General features: G+C 45.8%; 1 protein-coding gene across 1 annotated transcript in view; it reads right to left on the bottom strand.

The window, feature by feature from the left end:
- Positions 1 to 279: 279 nt before the first annotated feature.
- ALPK1 (alpha kinase 1) overlaps positions 280 to 21,965 on the bottom strand; it is a 59,380-nt gene continuing 37,694 nt past the window's right edge. The window contains exons 6-13 of the mRNA XM_049786552.1: positions 21,749 to 21,825; positions 19,092 to 19,187; positions 17,303 to 17,407; positions 7,490 to 9,401; positions 6,329 to 6,482; positions 4,982 to 5,144; positions 3,152 to 3,338; positions 280 to 614 (exon numbers count right to left, since the gene is read on the bottom strand). Coding sequence (XP_049642509.1) covers positions 430 to 614; positions 3,152 to 3,338; positions 4,982 to 5,144; positions 6,329 to 6,482; positions 7,490 to 9,401; positions 17,303 to 17,407; positions 19,092 to 19,187; positions 21,749 to 21,825 — 2,879 coding nt within the window. The 3' untranslated portion in view covers positions 280 to 429. The remainder of the gene's footprint in view (positions 615 to 3,151; positions 3,339 to 4,981; positions 5,145 to 6,328; positions 6,483 to 7,489; positions 9,402 to 17,302; positions 17,408 to 19,091; positions 19,188 to 21,748; positions 21,826 to 21,965) is intronic.

The following is a 21,965-nucleotide window of genomic DNA, read 5'->3' as shown; positions in this document are numbered from 1 at the left end:
GGGCCACACCCGTTTGACGCTCAGGGGTTACTCCTGGCTATGTGCTCAGAAATCGCCCCTGGCTTGGGGGGACCATATGGGACGCCGGGGGATCGAACCGCGGTCCTTCCTTGGCTAGCGCTTGCAAGGCAGACACCTTACCTCCAGCGCCACCTACCCGGCCCCTGACCCAGATTCTATCACCAGTATCCCATAGAGTTCCCCAATTTCCCCCAGGAGCGATTCCTGAGTGAAGAGCCAGGAGTAATCCCTGAGCACAGCTGGGTGTGGCCGCAAAATAAGATTAGACAAAATAAAATGAAGTGAAAGTGGCTGGTTTTTCTCATAAATCACCGGATGGAACTTCGCAGGCCTAGAAGGATGAGACACAGCAGTGGGTGACTGCATTGGGGTCCGTCTTGTTAGGAGTCGGGGGTGGAGTTGGGTAAATTAGTCAATGGTCGGTCTTGTCAGAGCAAGCAGGTGGCAAATTTCATTGCATTTTGCATGCTGGTCATTAAAGAAGTAGGACACACCCCTCTTGCCAAAGTTGGAGCAGACGCCTTTCTGGCCTACAGAGTGGATTTGGGGGTCTGTGAGGTAAATGAGACCCTTGGCATTGTCTGTCACCCAGCCTACAAGAGAAACAAAGAGATTGGAGCATTAATGCCTTAAAGTCAAGATGATCATGCTTCAGGGGATGCAGTAAGACCTTGGCTATTCTGTGGTTGATATTTGTTTTTTTTTTTTGAAAATTTAGTATAGCATGCTGCAGCCCCCGATTCTATCCCCGGCAACCAATATAGTCCCCTGAGCCCTGCCAGAAGTGATCCTTGAGTGTAGAGCAAGGAGCAAGCCCTGAACATCACTGAGTGTGGCCCAAAACCACAAACAAAGAACTGAAAAAAGGGGCCGGAGAGATAGCATGGAGGTAAAATGTTTGTCTTGCATGCAGAAGGTCGGTGGTTCGAATCCTGGCATCCCATATGGTCCCCTGAGCCTGCCAGAAGCGACTTCTGAGCATAGAGCCAGGAGTAACCCCTGAGCACGGCCCAGTGTGACCCAAAAACCAAAAACAACAACAACAAACAAACAAGCAAACAAACAAGCAAACAAACAAACAAACAAGAACAGAAAAAAGAACTGAATGCTGGGGAACTAAATTAGTCAAATAGGTCATATCTCGACCACTAATTATTCCAGGAACTAACAACAAAATACAGCCCACATAATTACAAAAAATCACAATAGTGATTTGGTGCCTTCTTCATTAATTCAGATCTTCCTCTGTTCCTTCAACAAAAAATTACCAAATGCATACGACAGACAAACACTGAGCACTGGGGATAAAGTATTGAGCAAGCAATACTAATACTAAATAAACCTCATCAAGCTAGCATTCTTGGGGGACAAGGACAAAATAATAAACAGTGTCAGTAAAATAAATAATGTGGAATGATACTAAATGTATGAAAAATAGACAAGATGAGGATAGAGCATTGAATCATATTTTTTGAGATTTTTGGGGGCAAATCTGGGGGTGCTCAGGGGCCACACTTGCTCTGTGCTTGGGGTTCAACGGTGGCAGTATGTGTGCGACCATGTACTAAATGAACCCAGGACTTCTGCATGTAAAACATGTGCTCAGCCTGCTGATCTCGCTTTCTGTACCCCGATTCTGATAAATAAAATGTCAGAAGAATTATTCAAAGATTAAGGCTTGTCTGGTCTTCTGGTTCATAAAGATCTATAAAGATTATTAAATCCAGCACTGCATTTGTAATGGAAGGTAAAAGGTAAAATGTTTTCTTTTGCTCCAGAGCAAAGAAAATGTTTTGACACATGAAAAAATGCAACAAGAAACTCACATCACTCGAATCCACTGAGTGAAAGAAACAAAGCTGGTATGAGGCTGGTGAAATGGTTTGATATCATCCACTTTGTAGGCCCTAAGTTTGATCCCTCATCCACTGCACAGCTGAAATGAATCTCTCAACAATAAAATTTTTGCAATACTCAGGGATAACCCTTGGTTCTGCACAAAGGTATCAGTCCTGGTGGTGCTCAAAGCACCATATGGGATGCCAGGGACAGAACCCAGGTTGATGGCAGACAAGGCAAACACCCTCCCTGCTGTGCTATCTCTTTGGCCCCAACAATAAAATTTTTGTTTTTTTGTTCTTGGGCCACACCTGGCAGTGCTCAGGAGTTACTCTATTTGTCTTTTTTCTGTATTTGTGGGTTTTCAGCCACACCCGGTAGCATTCAGGGATTACTCCTACCTCTTCATTCAGAAATTGCTCCTGGCAGGCTCAGGGAACCATATAAGATCCTGGAAATTGAATCCAGGTCCATCTCGGGTTGGACACAGCAAAGCAAACACCCTATGACTGTGCTATAACTCCAGCCTCTTTCCTGGTGGGGGGAGCACACCCTGCTGCTCTCAGGGGTCACTCCTGGCTCTTCACTCAGGAATCACCCCTGATAGGCTCAGGGTAGCATATGTGATGGTGGAACAAACCCAGGTCGGCCAGGTGCAAGGCAAGTGCAATACCCACTGAGCTATTGCTCTGGCCTCACGGCTTACTCCTGGCTCTGCTCCCAGGGGTCATTTGTGGTGGTACAAGAGGGACCAATATTGGATTCTGGGGATCAAATCCAGGTTGGCCACATGCAAGGCAAATACCCTCCCTGCCATGCTATCGCTTTGGCCCCAGCAATGAAAAAGTTTAAATCTGTGATGAATTGTCTCTAGAATCAATTTCTACTGGACCTTCTCCCTAAATAGGTGACTCTTTCAATACAGTAAAAACTTTAGACATCAATTCAGGCATCATTTGTTCCACATGATCAAAATCAATTTGTTTCATGCATGGAATAATCATTTAACAACTAAATCCTTTTCAGACTTTTTTTGTTTGTTTGTTTTTTTGGTTTCACACCCGGCAGCGCTCAGGGGTTACTCCTGGCTCCACCCTCCAAAATTGCTCCTGGCAGGCTTGGGGGACCATATGGTATGCTGGGATTCAAACCAATGACCTTTTGCATGAAAGGCAAACGCCTTACCTCCATGCTATCTTTCTGGCCCCCTTTTCAGACTATTTATGAAACTTAACACTCATTCACCAATAAATAACTTGAAACAAAGAAAGCAACTTCTGGTTTGACCTACCTTGTAGGTCAACCACGACATCTTGGTGATCGGAAAATTCATAAGTAAAATGGCCATAAGCCAGCCCATATTCTGTGGCTTTGTACTCTGTTTTCACCACACTCTTATTATTTGACAGTTTGACAAATTCTCCGAGAATGTAAGGCTCCACGCTGATACATCCCTTGATTGTCATACCTTCCAAAATCTGCAAATAGAAAATGGCAGGCAGTGTGACCCATCTCACTCTGAATCTAGGCTTTGCCTCTTGGAAGTCTTTCTAGAGCTCCAGATGTTGGGTTTCTCATTTATAAAGTAGATTCACTAGCAGCTATGCTAAGGCCCAGGCAAGCAACTCCATGGTAGATAACCTGCCTTGAAGATGTGACACAGGGTTCACACACAGGGTTCGATCCCCGGCACCTCCCACATGCCAAGTGTATTTTCTGGTGCAAAAATAGGTGTGTGCAGTGTCCAATAAGCACAACAACAACAAAGGGAAGAAAGGGGAAAATAGTAATAGTGACCTTAGGATTTAGTTACCAGAATTAGATGAGAAAAAAAGTCCATGTAGATACTTATTAGGGCTTACTACTGCATGGGGAATAGAGGAGAACCTGAAATTCTTTCATAAAATGTTCACATGAACATTGGACCTTGAGGCCTGGCTTGTTGGGAAGTCTATGGACCAGGTGTCGGACTCTGAGCTGAAATCTTAGCACAGACTTTTTGTGCAATTTGATGTGCTCTGCAGATATTTCTGGGGCTATAATTAATATTTGTTAAGTGCTCATCTTTGGTATTTAACTAGAAGAAAGTGCAATGCCTCATTTGTGGGATATAAAGAAAATATAATAGAGACAAGGGCTAGGAGGACCCATCCACTGTAGGAAGCTCGTCACAGAGAGCAGGAGAGTGCAGTTAGGGAAGGAAAAAGGACCACTCTGACAAAGAGAGTTGGGAATGATCACTCTGGACAAGGAAAAGCAATATTCTGGATACTTTAGTAACAAAATTATAACCATGGTGTCTAAAAAAAACAATGAGATACAGAGAGTGAGAGAGAGATAGAGAGAGAGATATGTCTGCCACAGAAGCAGGCTAGGGAGAGGAGGTCAGGATGGAGGTTAGAAGGGAAACTGGGGACATGGTGGTGGGAAATGTGCACTGGTGAAGGGTGTTGGTCATTGTATGGCTGAAACTCACTCATGAAAAACGTTGTAACTGTGAAAAAATAATAGTGTTATGAACAACCTTGTAAACCACAGTGTTTAAATAAAGTAATATAAAAGGAAAGATATGCCTGATATTCCAGTAAGGAACTTGTCTGTGTAAAATAACAAAGTCATAAGGTCATTAGGAAAATTTGACTCAAAACTCTCTCAATGCCAACTTGACCATGACCCTGTAGGAAAGGTGATTCCAGTAAGACCTGGAAGAAAAAGGATGATATGGGGCCCGGAGAGATAGCACAGTGGCGTTTGCCTTGCAAGCAGCCGATCCAGGACCAAAGGTGGTTGGTTCGAATCCCAGTGTCCCATATGGCCCCCCGGCCTGCCAGGAGCTATTTCTGAGCAGACAGCCAGGAGTAACCCCTGAGCACCGCCGGATGTGACCCAAAAAACCATAAAAAAAAAAAAGGATGATATTCAGAATTTCTGAAAGGATGAGAAAGGATGTCTGATATGGAGGGTCAAATCAGACACATCCATCTCTGCTAGAAGATAAAAGTCTAGGAACTGAGTTTACTAGGCTGTATGAGAATGAAGGTGATGGTAGAAGCCACTAGAAATCCATTCTGTCTGCCCACAAGGGCCTGACTAACAGCACCCACAGCCCCTTCGTTCTCACCAACACTACTGTGGAGGGGATATAGAAGATCTGTGTGGGGACCTTATGCTCATAAAGTCTCTTGTTAAACTCAGTCACGTAGTGCTGGGCTGTCATCTGCCGCTCCACATCGGCAAAGTGCTGCCAGATTCCCCTGGGTTTCTTGTATTCTTTCCCGACATACCTGCAGCAGGAACAGAAAGCACACGCAGAAACACCATCTCTGTCAGAGTAGGCCAGAGATGGGCAGGAATGTATCCAAGCTGCTACCTTATCCTCAGCTTCTAGGAAAGAGCTTAGTTTCTCTCCGGTACCTTTGTCAGCACCCCCTGATCCGCAGAGCACGTAGTGCTGGGGGAGACTCCTGACTTCTCATGGTTTGACTAAATGTTGGTGGAATGTGATTCTGGGTGTTTCTATGAGTGTTCTTGGGTCACTTGAACGACTGAGTCAGATATAGCAGATTGTTCTCCCTAAAATGCACAGGCTTGATTCTAATCATTAAGAACTAGGCTGAGGAATAATGCATATAATCAGCTGAAGGATCTAACAGAAAAAAAAGGCTGCCACTGCCCCCCAACAACTGGAGACCCGCTCTCATCTGAGTGCTCCTGAGCTGAGCCCTGGGTCTTTTCCTGCCAGGTGACTGAAGGAATATAATATAAATATCCATAAATATAATAAATTGTTGATATTTTGGGTGTGTATGATTTTGGCAGTGCTCAGGAGTGACCCCTTTTGGGGAGGCCAGATGTGTTACCAGGGAGAGAATTAGCTCAAACAAACACGTGCAAGACAAGTGCCTTAACCTCTGTGCTACCTCTCCATCCTGTGATAATTAAAATGATCTACAGATGTCTCTTCTGTTTCAGGGCCACACTCACTGGTGCTCAGTGCTCTGGAGTCATTCTTGGCAGTTCTCTGGGGACCACATGGTACAGGGGTTTCTGTGCTGATCTAATTTGTTCCAGCCTACTGAGCTAACTCCCTGGCTCTACTGAATTTTTTTAAACAAACTGTGCCAGCATTTTAGTATTTTAATGAGAGTATTTAAGGGTCTCTGTCCAGATGTATATTTTTCATATGTATGTACTTTATATATAAAATTTATATAATGGCATAAACATCACCCCAGTGGGTTTAAACTCTGGATATAGAAAATCCAGTCATGGATGATCTAATATGGGTCCTGACCACCTGGAACCTGCTAGTAATAAATTAGTGTGGAAAAGGAAGAGAAGCAGATAGAGGGTGATGCACATTGTGGCCAGTTTTCTTCAGCTCCTTCCAGTCTTCCAGTCAGTGGCCAACCAAGGACAATGGTGTTAGCGCGTTTGCATTGTGACCAGGCAATTTTCTCAATGTTACCTCCCTAGAGTTTCTTCTTGATGAAGATGGTAAACCCAGAAAGCCTTTCTCTGCCTGCCTTCCTTCTTCACATTCAGATAGTCCCCCAAATAAACCACCGTTTCTTGGGCCATCCACAATTCGGATTTCTTGGAATATTTTAACAGAAGAGCATCTGCAAAGGAAAAGGGAAAATTGACTCAATTTCCAAAAGGACCGGGCCACATCCACACCAAAGAGCAGTGATCCAGATCCTCCTCAGTTCTTCTGAAGGCTACAACTTCTTTGCAAGATTTTGCAAATTTCAGTCTCTTTCATGACTTAGCTTGAAAAGTCCATGAAATGTAATAATAATAATAAAAAAAAAAAAGGGCTTCATGGGCCAGAGCAATAGCACAGTGGGTAGGGCGTTTGCCTTGAATGTAGCGCATCCAGGTTTAATCCCCAATATCCCATATAGTCCCCAGAACTGTCAGGAGTGATTTCTGAGCACAAAACCAGGAGTAACAACCCCTGAGTGCCACTGGGTGTGACCCAACCCCTCTCCAAACGTTTCACAAATATAATGAAGAGAAATAGCCTTTGACTCACAAACATCTCCATAGCATAAAGGCTGGCATTTGACTATGAGACGGGTTTTACCGGCCAACTTTCTCCCCAGCCCCTCCATCATAAATTTCCGAGTGGTGAGACGCAAAGGCTGCCTGGAAGCACCCAGGGCTGGGGCTGGGGCTGGCCTGTGACACCTAACAGAGTCCTGGCCAAAGCAGGACTGTGCTGATCACCACACAAGGGGTACCTGACCCAGTACATAGGCCAGCGATGAGGCATCGGGGCTGGGGGGGGGGCGGGTACCTCAAGCAAGTCAACCACTAGACCTCGAATCTGAGAAACCCACCAGGTGAGTGGTGAGAATGCTGTGTGGAGACCCCGTGGAAGTCTGCATCAAAATTCTTGGGCTCCCTGCCTGCCTCGCACATCCCGGGCCAACCTTAAGCACAGAAGGGTGTAAGGGAGACCCCGAAGCCATCCTATCCCGCACAAAGCACTGTAGGGGGGCACAGGGACATTCCTGGGAAGGAGAGGCACAGCGGCATGCGAGCCGAGCTCTCCTGACGGTACCCTGCCTGTTTCTCTCCCCGCGATTGCGCTCGGGGAGCCGGCCCCAGGTACAGTCCTTACGGTGCGCTTTGTGCAGCGGGGGCTCCCCAACCAGCCCGGTGCCAGCCAGTCTCCGGAACAGCCAGTCGCGCCGCACCCCGGCCAGGAGCTTTTCCAAGTCTTGGGGCTGCAGCGCGCGCTTCTCCAGCGCCGCCTGCACTTCGGGCCGGGTGGGCTCGGGCAGGGAGACGAAAGAACTGGCGCTGGCGCTGGCGCTGAGCAAGGAGCTCGGGCTTTCCACGTCGGGAGAAGCGCTGGAACGCGCAGGGGAACCCGCGTCTGGGCCCCGGGCTCCTTCCTCCGTGGTGCCGTCTTCGTCCAGGCCCACAGGGACGCGGCCCTTTCCGTGTGCCGGAGCGCGGAGCCCGTGAGAGCCGGGTCTGCGCTCCCAAGGCCCGTCCACGCCTTTGGGACCCACCGTGGACGTGCCGAGGTGGGCGCCCTGCAGCCCCCAGGCTCCGCCGGTGCTGCCCTCGGACGTCGGGGGCCCAGCAGGCCTGCCCAGAGCGAGAGAGCTGTCCCCCACCGCGGGGCAGCCTCCGGGAGGGTCCTGCGAGTGCTTGCCGCACACGGGCACTTCGGACGTGCTTTCCGCTGTTTCCTCTTCGGGGTCCACCCAGCCGGAGCGGAGCCTGCGGGTGCGGCCGGGGCCTCCCCGGGAGGTTCCTTCTCGCCTCGCGTCCCCTTGCCCGCCTCTGTCCTCGCAAGGCATACCTGCGAACGCGCCGAGGAGTTCAAAGGTTTCTGCTCCTTCGAAGGAGGAGTCCGTGGCCAGGGAACCCTGCGGGCTGGAAGTAGTCGGTGCAGGGGCGGCTGCAGGCCCACAGGGCTGTGTGGGAGGAGCAGGAGCGTTTCGGGAGCACTCCTTGGCCTTTGCCACCGAAGCACCGACACCCACAACCCGCAAATCTTTCAGGTTCATCAGCTCCGAAGGCCCAGTCGGCTGGTTGCTCCCTTCCCCACTACCCGCCCGAAATTCTGCAGAGCCGGCTGTGGTGTTCGCCGTGTCCTCCGGGCCAGGCCTCGCCAGCGGGGAAGTGGCACCTCCTGGAGAGCCCACTGCTTCCCAGCTGCTGTCAGGGCTGAGCTCGGACAGTCGGCTCCAGGAGTCGTCACTGTGGCTGCCACTAGGAGAGCGGTTCGGAGCAGCATCTCCAGCACAGCCTAGCTCTGGAGCAGAGGGGACCCCGAAAGCAGGTGCATGGGCCCAGTTCTCCCTCTGCTCTTTGCCCCATTTTTCTTGAGCCCCTGCAGCCCCGGGGGAGCCCAACTTTCGGAGACCTTTTCTAGATGTCGTTTCATCATGCGTGCCATCCTCCGTGGCGGTGCTTTGGGTTTCTGTCTTCAGCGTCGTGACGCACACTCCGGCCTTCACACCTTTCTGTTCCTCTGCGATGCTGCCGCAAGAACGTTCGAAAACTTGGCACACAGAAGCGTGGTGCTGCGAGTGGGCTTGGAGAACCTCCTGGAAATCCACTCGCCTGAGCAAGATGAGTTTCTCGAGCCCACACTCGAAACTTTCTGGCACAAAGGACCGGCAGTCCTGGTTGGCCTTCGAGAATTGCTGACTTTGGAAATGTTCCTTTATGCGGCTGACTGTTGCTAGGATTTCCTGAGAGAGCTCAGCTTTCCCGGGACTTCCTGTGGCCTTGCCGAGGGTGTGCAGCTTCTCCACTGCTGCCCTGCACATCTCCCCTATGGTGTAGACATTCTCTCTCTCCCCAAAGAGCCGCCGATGCACTGTGGTGAGCCCAAAAGCAGCTTTGAGGAAACTGTGGAGCTCCTGTTTCCCAGTGGCTGGCTCTTGGTCTCCTCTCCAGGTGAGAAGGCCAATTCCAAAGGCCTCCTGGGCTTCGTACAGATACTGAGCTTTCTTTCCTGGAGGGCAGTCGTGGGTACTGCTGTAGGACAGCAGGCAGGTACCACGGATATTCTGCAAACAAGAATAGAATCAGACAAACATGCTTTGCAGGGTGGCGCGATAGCAAAGCAGGAAGGGTGTTTGCCTTGCATAGGACAACTAAGGTTCCTGTCTCTGGCATCCCATATGGTCCCCCCACCCGAGCCTGCCAGAAGTCACTCCTGAGTGCACAGCCAGGTGTAGCCTCAAAGCAAATCAAAACAAAATACATTTCAAACTGGAGGAAGAACTGGAAACATTTTTGTCTCCTGAAGGGTTTTCGTAGCCAAGGAAAGAGTTAAGTGGATTCCACAGTGGCCCATGAACATTACAAAATTAGGGGCGCTGAAAATTTAGTTGACAGGCAGCTAGAGACTGGGATACACTGAAACCTCTTTTCTGAATGGATATTGCCTATATTTGTAATTCAAAAGAAACCAGGTAGCTGGAGACTTTTATCTGATTTAAGAGTTGTCAATTCGGCCCAGAGAGATAGCACAGCGGTATTTGCCTTGCAAGCAGCCGATCCAGGACCAAAGGTGGTTGGTTGAATCCCGGTGTCCCCCGTGCCTGCCAGGAGCTATTTCTGAGTAAACAGCCAGGAGTAACCCCTGAGCACCATCGGGTGTGGCCCAAAAACCAAAAAAAAAAAAAAAAAAAAGAGTTGTCAATTCATCCATGGTTCCTATGGGGGAAATTATGGAATGGCCTGCCTTCACCAGTAGCCATTCCAAAAGACTGGACTTTGATAGTAATTGACTTAAAAGACTTTTTTTTTTTTAAACTATTTCGAATTCACTCAAAAGACTGAAAGTATTTTGCATTTTCAGTTTTCCGCTCAATAATAGAGCCCTCATATGGCAGTTTCAATTATTTTGCCTCAGGGCATGGTGAACTCACCCACAATGTGTCAAAATTTTGTTGATGTAGTTCTGTGTCCTTCCCATGAAAGATTTCCTAATGTTTATGTTATCCACTACATGGATAGTATTCTTTTATCCTGATATACTAACTGAGAATTAAAATATTTGTATGAGTATATCATCACATGCATGCAATCTGCTGGTTTAAAAATTGTCACAGGGGACCAGAGTGATAGCAAACAGTGATAGGGCATTTGTCTTGCACACAGAGGACCTGGGATGGACCTGGGTCAATCCCTGGCATCCCATATGGCCCCCTTTGAGCCTGCCAGGAGCGATTTTTTGAGTACAGAGCCGGAGTAACACCTGAGTGCCGCTGGGTGTGACCAAGAAAATAAAAAAAAAATTGCCACAGAAAAAAATCAGACTTTGCCTCATTTCAATTCTTTTTCTTTTTTCTTTCTTTTGGGCCACACCTGGTGACACTCAGGGGTTATCTGGCTATGTGCTCAGAAATCGCTCCTGGCTTGGGGGACCATATGGGACTTTGGGGACCAAACTGAGGTCTGTCCTGGGTCAGCCACATGCAAGGCAAATACCCTATCTCTGCGCTATCACTCCAGCCCCAATACTTGGGTTTCTTGTTGAAGCTTACTTCAGTTTATCCCCAAAAGATCCCTATTTATCAGAAAAATCTAAGGACATTTAATGATTTTCAAATACTCTTAGGTGACATAAATTGGATCCATTCCTCCCTTGGGATTCCAAACTCTGAACTCAGCAACTTAATTCAGCACACTGGAGGGAGATTTAGACTTCAATAGCCCCAGCTGTTTAACTCAAAAGGCCCTAATGGAATTGGAAATTTTGATGGGCCAGCTCCCAAAGTCCTATATTTCCAGGTTTATACCGGAGAAAAGGTGTGGCTTCTAATTTTTACAACTTCTCATTCTCCTGCAGGTGCTATTGCTCAGCTGTGAGGGCTTTTAGAACGGGTTTAGTTACACAACAATCAGCCTTGAACATTTGTGCTCTATTTATAATTGATTGCTGCTCCTATCATCAAAGCAAGGCTCAGAGTAGTTTCTTTGTTAGTTTTTGATCCTGAAATAATAGTCCTGTCAACTCCAAAAATGGAAGTAGAATGCATATTACCTGTCAGCGAGCTCCTTCAAAGAGCCCTATCAGATTTTTCAGGAGAAGTTTCCTTCCATTATACTGCTGAAAAGGCCTGGAATTTCTTTTCAGAAGGACACATTTTGTAATTTCTTCAATTATCCATTCCTCACTTATACCTGACAACCTTTTTTATTTTACTTTGACAGTTATCATCAGGAAAAGGCAGAATCACTGGCCCATCACTGACCACAATCGTGCCAAAAATGGCAATTCCACATAATAAGTGGAACTTGCTACTTTAAAATACTATCACATCGGAGAGATAGCACAGCGGCGTTTGCCTTGCAAGCAGCCGATCCAGGACCAAAAGGTGGTTGGTTCGAATCCCGGTGTCCCATATGGTGCCTGCCAGGAGCTATTTCTGAGCAGACAGCCAGGAGTAACCCCTGAGCACTGCCGGGTGTGGCCCAAAAACCAAAAAAAAAAAAAAAAAAAATACTATCACATGCTTCAGAGTCATGCAATGTAGTAAGTAATTCAGCCTTTGTGATCGTTTTTTTCCCTGGGATAGACACTGCTTCCATAAATGCCCATAACCATGTGGTTCAGGAATTGGTCAGCAATTACAATATCTTCTATAAAAGTGTTCTGAGCCAATCTTCATCACTCACATAAGAGCCCATTTTGGCCTCCCAGGGCCTATGGCTCAAGAAAATGAAACTGCTGACGATTTAGCCATGCCAATATTTAAGTCACCTGCAGAAGAACATGCAATGCTACATACAAATGCCCGCAGCCTGCATGTGAACTGTCATATTTCATAAGCCACACAAATTTTTGATAAATGTATCATTTTCATGCTTTTGAATAAAAGAACACACATAATTGGGGCCATGGAAAATTGGTATTACAAGTGTTGAGTGTCCAAAGAAACCCTATCTCCGTGTTGTTGTCAACACATACTCACATTTTATCTGGGGAACACAAAGGCTACTGTTAAGAGCTAAAGATGGTTGCAACTTCATGCTACAATGCTTTTTTTGTCATGGGTATACCCAAATTCATAAAAATGGACAATGGGGGACCAGAGCAAAGGCATAGTGATAGGGTTTTTGCCTTGCATGCGGCTGAACCAGGACTGACCTGGGTTTGATCCCTGGAGTCCACATGGTCCCCTGAGCTAGGAGAGATTTCTAAGCACATAGCTAGGAGTAACCTGAGTATCATTGAGTGTGGCTAAAAAACTACAAACCAAAACAAAAAAATGGACAATGGTCCTGCCAAAACCTGTAAAATCTTCATTTTGCAAAGAATGGCAAGTCAAACATATCACTGGAATCCCCTATAATCTTTAGGGACAAGGCATAGTTGAAAGAGCTCACAGAACCCTCAAAACTTAATTATTAAAATAGAGGACTATGCCTGGTCAGAATCAGGATTCTCACAAAAGAAAAAAAACTCAAACACCAGTGTCTTATAAGACTGCAAGCCTCCCTTCAGACCCAACATTGACTACTGGAGAGGAAGAGAAGCAGGAAACAAACTGACCTCAACAGGTAAGTAACCAGGACAATAAGCTGACACCTTACATTGAGGCAGAGACTATCAGGAGTGGAAATAACCAGTTTCAGAACCTTGGTTCTGTAAATGAGGGAGCTGGTCCTGCTCTCACAGGACTTCATAATTTTGGAAACACTTGTTACATGAACTTAATATTACAATTATCCAGCCTGTATAATATTCTAAGTTCAAATTCCAAGTTTGATTATTTTTTACCAAAATCATTACAAGGAGAACATTAATAGTTCAAATCCATTGGGACATAAAGGCAAAGTGGGAGAAAAGTTCGGCAAAATTATAAAAGCCTTGAGGGCAGGACAACACAGGTATATCGACCCGAAAGACTTTAAGATGACCATTTAAAGCTAAATGACCAGTTTGCAGGGCACAATCAACAAGAGCCACATAAACTACTTCTATTCCTGATGGAGGGTCTTTATCAGGACTTGAACAAAGCTGATAGGCAGAAAAGACATAAAGAGGAAAACAGTGATCATCTTATTGACTCAAAAGCCGCAAAACAAGCTTGACAGAGACACAGCAGTTTAAGGAGTCTATAACTGCTACACTTTTCCAAAGCTAGCTCAAATCTACAGTTCAGTGCCTCACCTGCCACCAAGTATCTTGAATATTTGAGATCTTTATTCATTTACTCTTGCCTTTGACATCTATAGATGTTGAAGATTGCTGCAAGATTGCCTTAAGTTATTTTTCAAAGAAGAACTGAGGGACAATAATAAAGTTTAGTGCAGCCACTATAACATAAAGCAGGATTCTTTAAAAAGGACAGAAATTTGGAAACCAATACTTGTGCTTTACATCTGAAACATTTTCCTCTCAATGGCAAGTGAATGAAAAACCAACAAACCTATGTGGAAACGTTCCTTTAGAAAACCTTGACTTGTCACAGTACATTATAGATTCTAAGGACAAGCCAGAATAATACAATTTATTCTGTTTGGAACCATTAAAAATTCATCAAGACAACACTGATTTAAATTTGATGATCAAGAATTTTCAAAAACCTCCAACTCATTTGTAAAATTTTCAGCAGCTTATTTTTTTGTACTTCACAGAGACTTGCAACAATGAATACATCTGTTTAGATTAACACCTGCTCTTTATAGATATCTATACTAATGTTCTAATGCTTTTTTTCCACAGAAACAGCTGCAGGTTTTGTTCATAATAATCCTTGGGGAAATAGGTTGGATGCCCTAATGACATACAGTGATATGTTCTGTTGGACTCCTAATACAGTGCTGCTTATGATAATGTCTTAACAACTATTTTAAATGACTCATTTTCCATTTGATTATGCCTGCTTGTATGATCTAATGTTTCTCTCCACAGATATCCTTGGATAAGGCATCTATCTGTATGCCATAGAGTTTTTCTACAGTGCTCAATTATTGAGTATCTTTTTGATATGTATTTTTAATTCACACTGGTTTTCTATTATGTCATATGCTTTTGTTCTCAGTCTGCCTTCAGGAAAGAAACCTGGGTGCTTGAGACCTGTAATACAATACTCCATGATGTACACTCTATTACAGTGCTCATTATCATATTACTTAGTATTCTGGACTTGAATATTATGATTGTTTTAAGAATGTTGTACGCACATTCTAAACAATAAAGCCTTTTCCAGCAAAGTTCACCTTCATCAATAATGGTTTCTCCTAGGAATCGGAAAAGTTTTCCACCTGACATGCCAACTTTAATATGTTGGAGTGTTTGACCCATTCTACCTGGTTCAGTATTCAACTGCAACCTATGAATCAAACTTCATTGTCTATGAATGTGTGTATGTGGTGGACACCTCTATGTTTGCTTAACGTCCATCCATATTATTCATAATGTTTGTCTATATTGTATGTGGCCTCTTTTTTCCCCATCCCCTACTTACAACTTTATACATCATTTTCTATTATTTTCTTTCACACTCTCACCCCTGGTTTGTTTTCTTCTAAGTTTACCCTTTTTACCCTCAGTTCTTAACTCCTCAGGCACTGGAACATTTTCCCACCCCTAGCCTGACTCCTGCCTTGGCCTCAAGAAGAAGGTGCTACCACTGTTGCTGCTGATTGGCTCTCAGCAGCCCCTTTTCTCCCACATCTCTTCACCATGGACTGTTACTTGCAACTGGTTTTGGCTTTTGGGAGATCCTTAGCTCTAGGATATTTCCTGATTCCTGATTGCTGTGAGCTGTTTTATCAAACCACATTGCCAGCTGACGCTGTGTTCCAGAATTATCCCCCCTCTGACTATTTCAAAAAGACTTAAAGGGAATATGTATACCTTCTTTGTGTATTTCTTTAAGTGTGTTTCTTCGATGTGTATAATTATTTATTATGTATTTACTTAAGTAGATGTAGTTTCCCCACTCCTCTTTGAATTTGTTAGTAGGAATTTATAGTAGATAGTATCGTTTGAGTTTTGTGTTTTTGATAAAAGTAGGTTAAGGGGTTGTTTGGTTTGTTATTATTTCCCCATAATGGGCACATTAAAATGGGGAAATCTTAGATATAGAGAGGAGTTATGCATTAGGGATGGTAGCTCCAAAAATTTTTGTTACGGGGGGGCCTTCCACCCTGAGCCTTTGTCACTTAGGCTTTAGTCACTTGGGCATTGGCTGATCACCCCTGAACCTTGGGTCCTATCTGTGGAACCAACATGGCTTTCTGCACCAACACCAGGTATTGACCTTCTATCAGAACAGGTTTTAGAACTAACTGCCTTGGCACCTACTTGTCCCAGCATGGGCTCATATGCCACCCTAATGAAGACTGAGAAATCAGCAACAACATGCTTTCAAGGAGAGTTTCCCTGCTTTACCACCTAACAGAGAGATGATACTAGGAGATGCTTTGTGATACCCTCATTTTGACATAGGATATGTGTAAAAACCAAGATATCAATTACTGAAGTTTGATTGTGACAATCGTGTTTGAGGAGAATCTTTCCTGGGACCATGAAGAATGACTTTGGAGTTAGCCATATTATTATGCCTGAAGCCTATAGGTGGTCTCATGGAAGGATGCTTTATGGGTGAGGACAACCTGTTTTTAGGCCAACGTTTTTTTCTTTCTTTTTTCCCAACTTTTGCTATGTCTATGCAAAAAACTGCCATCCCTTTATATTTTTAAATAGAGGGATCTGCCTTTTTCTTAGAACCTTGGGAATGAATTACTTTGTTTTACCTCAGATTTCTACATTTTTCAATAAAGTTAAAAAGGGAGAGATATTAGATTAACTGGTTTCCATTTTATTCAGCATATTTCTTCTTTGCTGGTGCTTGTTACTCATTGGATGGAAGCACCTTTGGACTGATGCCTTACCCTACCTATTCTCCGCTCCAGGATATAGGCTTTGGGTTCCCAATAAAGCTCCCAGGTCTCAGGGAGAAACAACTTGCTGTTCACTACTTGCTGTTTCCACTACTGATTTATTTGATTTATTTATTCCACTATTGATCACTAAAGTGCAGTGACACAGGTCTTAGTGCTAGGAGCAGAAGGCTTATGGTGGAAGTTCCTGAACCTGTTTTTTTTTTTTTATCTCCTTAACCATGTGTGATGATTATCCTGCATTGCATTTGCTTTCAGATTCATGTCTCCTCAATCCCCTGGGATGGGAGCATGAGATTTCTGTTTCAATGGGGGGACAAAATGAGTTCCAGGGACTGAAAAGGTTGCTTCACACATGGCTGAGTCAGCTTTAATCCAGGGTATCACATCTGATACTACATCACTCCTGAGCCCTGCTAGAAGTGAGCCCTGAGCATAGGGCCAGGAGTAAGTTCTGAACACAGCAGGGTATAGCCCCAAAACAAAAGAAACAGAAAATAATAACTTCCAGAGATATGTAAGTGTGGGGCTTCTAAACACTGCTGATAGAGGGTCTCCAGGGCTTTGTTTAGGAGAAAGGATCTGTGGGTACCTTGCGCACAGAGGACAGAGCCTGGAAGCCTTTGTGCCTTGAAAAGGGTGAGTGTGGGCCGGAGAGATAGCACAGTGGTGTTTGCCATGCAAGCAGCCGATCCAGGACCTAAGGTGGTTGGTTCGAATCCCGGCATCCCATACGGTCCCCTATGCCTGCCAGGAGCTAATTCTGAGCAGATTGCCAGGAGTAACCCCTGAGCACCGCCGGGTGTGCCCCCAAAACAAAAAAACAAAAACAAAAATGAATGAAAAGGGTGAGTGTGACAGTGCTCTGTAGCAGACAATGTTGCACCCTCAGGTTGAGCAAAGCAGACCCCCAGGGGGACAAGGCTCTCCAACAAAGACCACTTTTGGGGTGGGGTTTGAGTAGCACAAAGCTGACTTTATTCAAATCTAACCCATTCCCACTGGCGGACTCCACCCTTTTGGGGCTGTTCTGTCCCCTTACCATGGCTGTGAGCACAAATAAGGGTGTATAGGGGCTGAAGGCAGCTGCCAGCTTGCAGGCTTCTGCGGCGGCCAGCAAATGATGGTCCCAGTCCTTCAGTAGGCCCTGTGGAAAAAGGTGCCCTTAGGCTCAATCGTCTGCTTTTCTTTAGAATTCTAAGAGGGTCAGAGCAATAGCACAGCAGGGAAGCACTTGCCTTGCACTTCGCTAACTGAGTTGGATTCCTGACATCCCACATGGTCCCCTGAGCCTGCCAGGAGGGAATACTGGCAGAAGTGCAGAGTAACCTGAACACCACCAGGCATGATAAAAATAAAAGGTTCAAAGAGACACCCCACACACCATTACAGCAATTGCTGCATAATGCGGAGAAAGAATAAGTGTGGCTGAATCCTGGGGCACAAACCAGCCTCCCCTCACACACAAATACCAATGATCCCCTCCCAGCTCCTGGAGAGGGACTAAGAGATGCAGAATAATCCAGACTAGCTTCCAGGGAGAATGGTGGTGGCTTTCTGCTTAAGGAAAAAATGCATCTGAAGCCCTATCAGCGCTCAAAGACCATTTTGACAGATGATTTCACAGCCATTAAGATTCATTTGTGTGCTGGGGGTTGGCACGTGCCAGGGAAGGGAGAGCTGCACTGGTTTCCCTAGGGGAGGGGAGTGCCTCAGTAACAGCAGCAGTGACATGGGCAGTGTCTGAGGTGCGGAAAGAGTTCTAGAGTCATACACAGTGGGCTGGGGAGATCAGGGGTGGGAAGAATCTCGTGTGTGTGTGTGTGTGTGTGTGTGTGTGTGTGTGTTCACACATGTGTGTGCATATGTTGCAAGGGGTTTAATGCAGGGCATCACACATACATGGCACATGCTCTACCTCTGAGCCACAGATTTTATTTACTTATTTTGAGGGATTAAACTGTACCCAGATGTACTTGGGTTTGTGCTCCTGAGAACATACAGGACCAGTGGTCAGACTTGGGTCTCTCATCCATGAAGTGACCTTTCTGGCCCCATTATTTCCAAGTAACATTTGTGGACCTATTTACTTCCTTGGCTGGGGATTGGGGCAAACCCAAAGTGCCCAGGGGTTGATCTCTGTGTTCAGAAGTGAGCCCTTATAGTGCTCAGGAGGCCACACGCTGTGCTGGGGATTTGAGCCAGTGTCACGAACAAAGCAAGTGCCTTCCCTCCTGTCCTGCCCCTCTGACTCTTATTTATTTACTGTTTTCCTTCCTGCTTCCCCTTATTCACTTTTTTTTTCTCTTTTGAGCCACATCCGCCAGTGCTCTGGGGTTCCTCCTGGCTCTGCTCTCAGAAATCTCTCCTAGTAGGCTCAGGGACTTTATAGAATAATGGGGATTGAACTTGATAGGATGCATGCAAGACAAATGCCCTTCCTGCTGGACTATCTAAACTTTTGGAATGTGATCCGGCTCCCCTGCCCCCAGCCGTGCTCAGAGGCCTCCAGGATCCTCTAGCCTGCTCTGGTGGCTTGTGTGATGCTGACATTTTGGACTCTGGGCCTGCCAATGCGAAGTGCACGAACCATTCTTTGCCTCTCTCCCTGGCTCCCTGGCTATTTCTTGGTGCTCTCTTCTATGGGACAAGGTAAAGTAAGAAAACCTAGTAGGCCAGCAGGGGTGCTGTTCCAAGCTGGCACACTCTCTGGGAGGGTCACACTGTCTTCCTAAATATAGAGGAGAGGATGGACGTGCCCAGCAGGCCTGATAGGCATCAAACTGACAGTTCAAGATGCCCCAGGGTTCTGATGGGTGTGATGTCATTACCAAGTTCATCTGTGGGCTGTTCTTCAGTTTCTCGTAGTCTTTTTTGCTCATGGACACGAAGATGTCTGCAAGGATTCCAAGTGACATGGAGATGCCCTGTAAGAAACACACACACACACACACACACACATTCACATCATCATCATCATCATCATCATCATCATCATCAGTCCTAGTCTATCACATGCCAGCCCCAGATCTATGGCTTGTGATGTCTGTCATTGGTAGCATTTCTTCCCTTCCCTCCCTCCTTTCCTTCTTCTCTCCAATCCCTTCCTCCCTCCTTTCAACCCCTCCCTCCCTCCCTTCTTCCCTTACTCTCTCCAATACCTCTCTTCCTCCTTCCAATCCCTCCCTCCCACTCTCTTCTATCCCTCCCTCCTCCTCCCCTCCCTTCCTCCTCCCTCCCTCCCTTCTTCCTCCCTCCCTCCCTCCCTCTTCCCTCCTTCCCTCCCTTCCTTCCTTCCTCCCTTCCTCCCCTTCCCTTCCTTCCTTCCTTCCTTCCTTCCTTCCTTCCTCCTTCCTTCCTTCCTTCCTTCCTCCTTCCTTCCTTCCTTCCTTCCTTCCTTCCTTCCTTCCTTCCTTCCTTCCTTCCTCCTTCCTTCCTTCCTTCCTTCCTTCCTTCCTTCCTTCCTTCCTTCCTTCCTTCCTTCCTTCCTTCCTTCCTTCCTTCCTTCCTTCCTTCCTTCCTTCCTTCCTTTCTCTTTCCCTCCATCCTTCCCTTGTCTTTGGTCCACATCTGGTGATGCTCAGGGGTTACTCTTTGCTCTGCACTCAGAGATCACTTCTGGCAGTGCTGTGGGACCATATGGGAAGCCAGGACTCAAACCCAGGCCAGCCAAATGCAAGACAAGTGCTCTACTAGCTGTTCTATTATTACAGCCCTGGATATTTCTTTCTATAAAGATCACACTTGGTGGTTTTGAGGGATCACATGATTCCAGGAATCAAACTTAGGGCCTTGACATGCCAGGCAAATACCAGGCTTATATCCTATGTTGTACCAGTTGTACTATCTCTTTGGCACTCCTGGAGATATTATTTTTGTAGTTTGTTTTTGTTTTTGTTTTGTTTTTAGGTCATACCTGGCAGTGCTCAGGAGTTACTCCTGGCTTTGTGCTCAGAAGTCACTCCTGTCAAGCTCGGGGGATCATAGGGGATGCTGGGATTCAAACTGGGGTTCATTTTGTGTTGGCTGCATGCAAGGCAAATGCCTTAATGCTGTGCTATTGCTCCAGCCGCTGGAGATAGTATTTTTTGTTTAATTTTGGATTGCATCCAGCTGTCACACACAGGGTTTACTTCTGGTACTAGGGAAAAACACACAATGCTAGGGGTCGAATCTGTGGTGGCTGAATTAAAGATAAGCATCTTGGGCCCGGAGAGATAGCACAGCGGCGTTTGCCTTGCAAGCAGCCGATCCAGGACCAAAGGTGGTTGGTTCAAATCCCGGTGTCCCATATGGTCCCCCGTGCCTGCCAGGAGCTATTTCTGAGCAGACAGCCAGGAGTAGCCCCTGAGCACCGCCGGGTGTGGCCCAAAAACCAAAAAAAAAAAAAAAAAAAAAGATAAACATCTTATCCATTATACAGACAGCATATCTGTATATAGCATATCTGTATATCTGGCCCAGATATGCTTCAAGTGAATTCTGCAAGAATTGAAAGGATCATTTCAACTCAGAACAACTATAAAAATGCAAGTAATTCTAATAAGTACTTCTCTGGACTTATAACTTATTCCTCCCCATAGCAAGGCTGAGAGAATTCTCACCACCAAATAGGCTCCAATCCTTTCTCTCTATAAACTGTTAAAGGCTTGTTGGTATGACCTGAATGTAATAGGACACGTGCTTTTCATGTAGCAGATCTGGGTTCAAGTTCCAGGACCTCATATGGTGCTAGAGCATATGACTGTGAGCTCAGAGCCAAGAGTAAGCCCTGAGTACACCAGGTTATGAAACCCAAACCAACCAAACCAAGCAAAACCAAAAAGACTTGTTGGCACCCTCAACCCTGACAGATCTGGAGACAATGCGCCACCCAAAGTTCTGGTCAGTGAACAGAACATTGATGCCCTCAAAGAAGAGAACAAACCAAGTCTCCATTATACAAACTAAAGTGTTAGCAAAAGGGAAAAAGGTTCACTGAAGTCTTTGCCTACCCAACTTGAAGGATTTTACACGGAGCATCTCAGTTTTGCTACAGAATGAAAGAAAAGTAAACAGAGAATTGGACAGTGAGGTCAATGCCCATCAACAAATATTCAGAAGAGCCAAGTAGAGAAATAGTTCCCTCTCAAATAAGGAAACACTGATTCCACTCCAGGTGTCAAGTGAAAATAAATAGAATCCATAAAATTAAGAAGTGAAGAAGGGGAGCCGGAGAGGTAGCATGGAGTAAAGGCGTTTGCCTTTCATGCAGAAGGTCATCAGTTCGAATCCCAGCATCCCATATGGTCCCCCGTGCCTGCCAGGAGCGATTTCTGAGCCTGGAGCCAGGAATAACCCCTGAGCACTGCCAGGTGTGACCCAAAAACCACAAAAAACAAACAAACAAACAAACAAAAAAGAAGTGAAGAAGGGAATAGAGCTGAAAGGAGAAACTCATCCAGAGACAAATGGAGGAGAGGAGAGAAACAGGAAGTAAGCATTCAACCTTTTTATCTGGCAGTGGAAGAGTCAGGAAGCCTATGATGGAGGCCCAGATTAATTCTGCAGCTTCATACCACATTCCTGAAAAAGAAAGGGGGAGGACACATAGTTTGGATCATCAGGCTGAATTAGAACACAAAAACAGAAGCTTCATTGGATCCTCCTAGGAAAATGCATCTGGGGATCAGTTCAGCAGTCAACCTGTTCTGCACTTGATTTTA

This window comes from Suncus etruscus, chromosome 14 (genome assembly GCF_024139225.1).
Source record: "Suncus etruscus isolate mSunEtr1 chromosome 14, mSunEtr1.pri.cur, whole genome shotgun sequence".
In the NCBI taxonomy this organism is placed as follows: domain Eukaryota; kingdom Metazoa; phylum Chordata; class Mammalia; order Eulipotyphla; family Soricidae; genus Suncus; species Suncus etruscus.
This window is presented reverse-complemented; position numbering and strand designations above follow the sequence as displayed.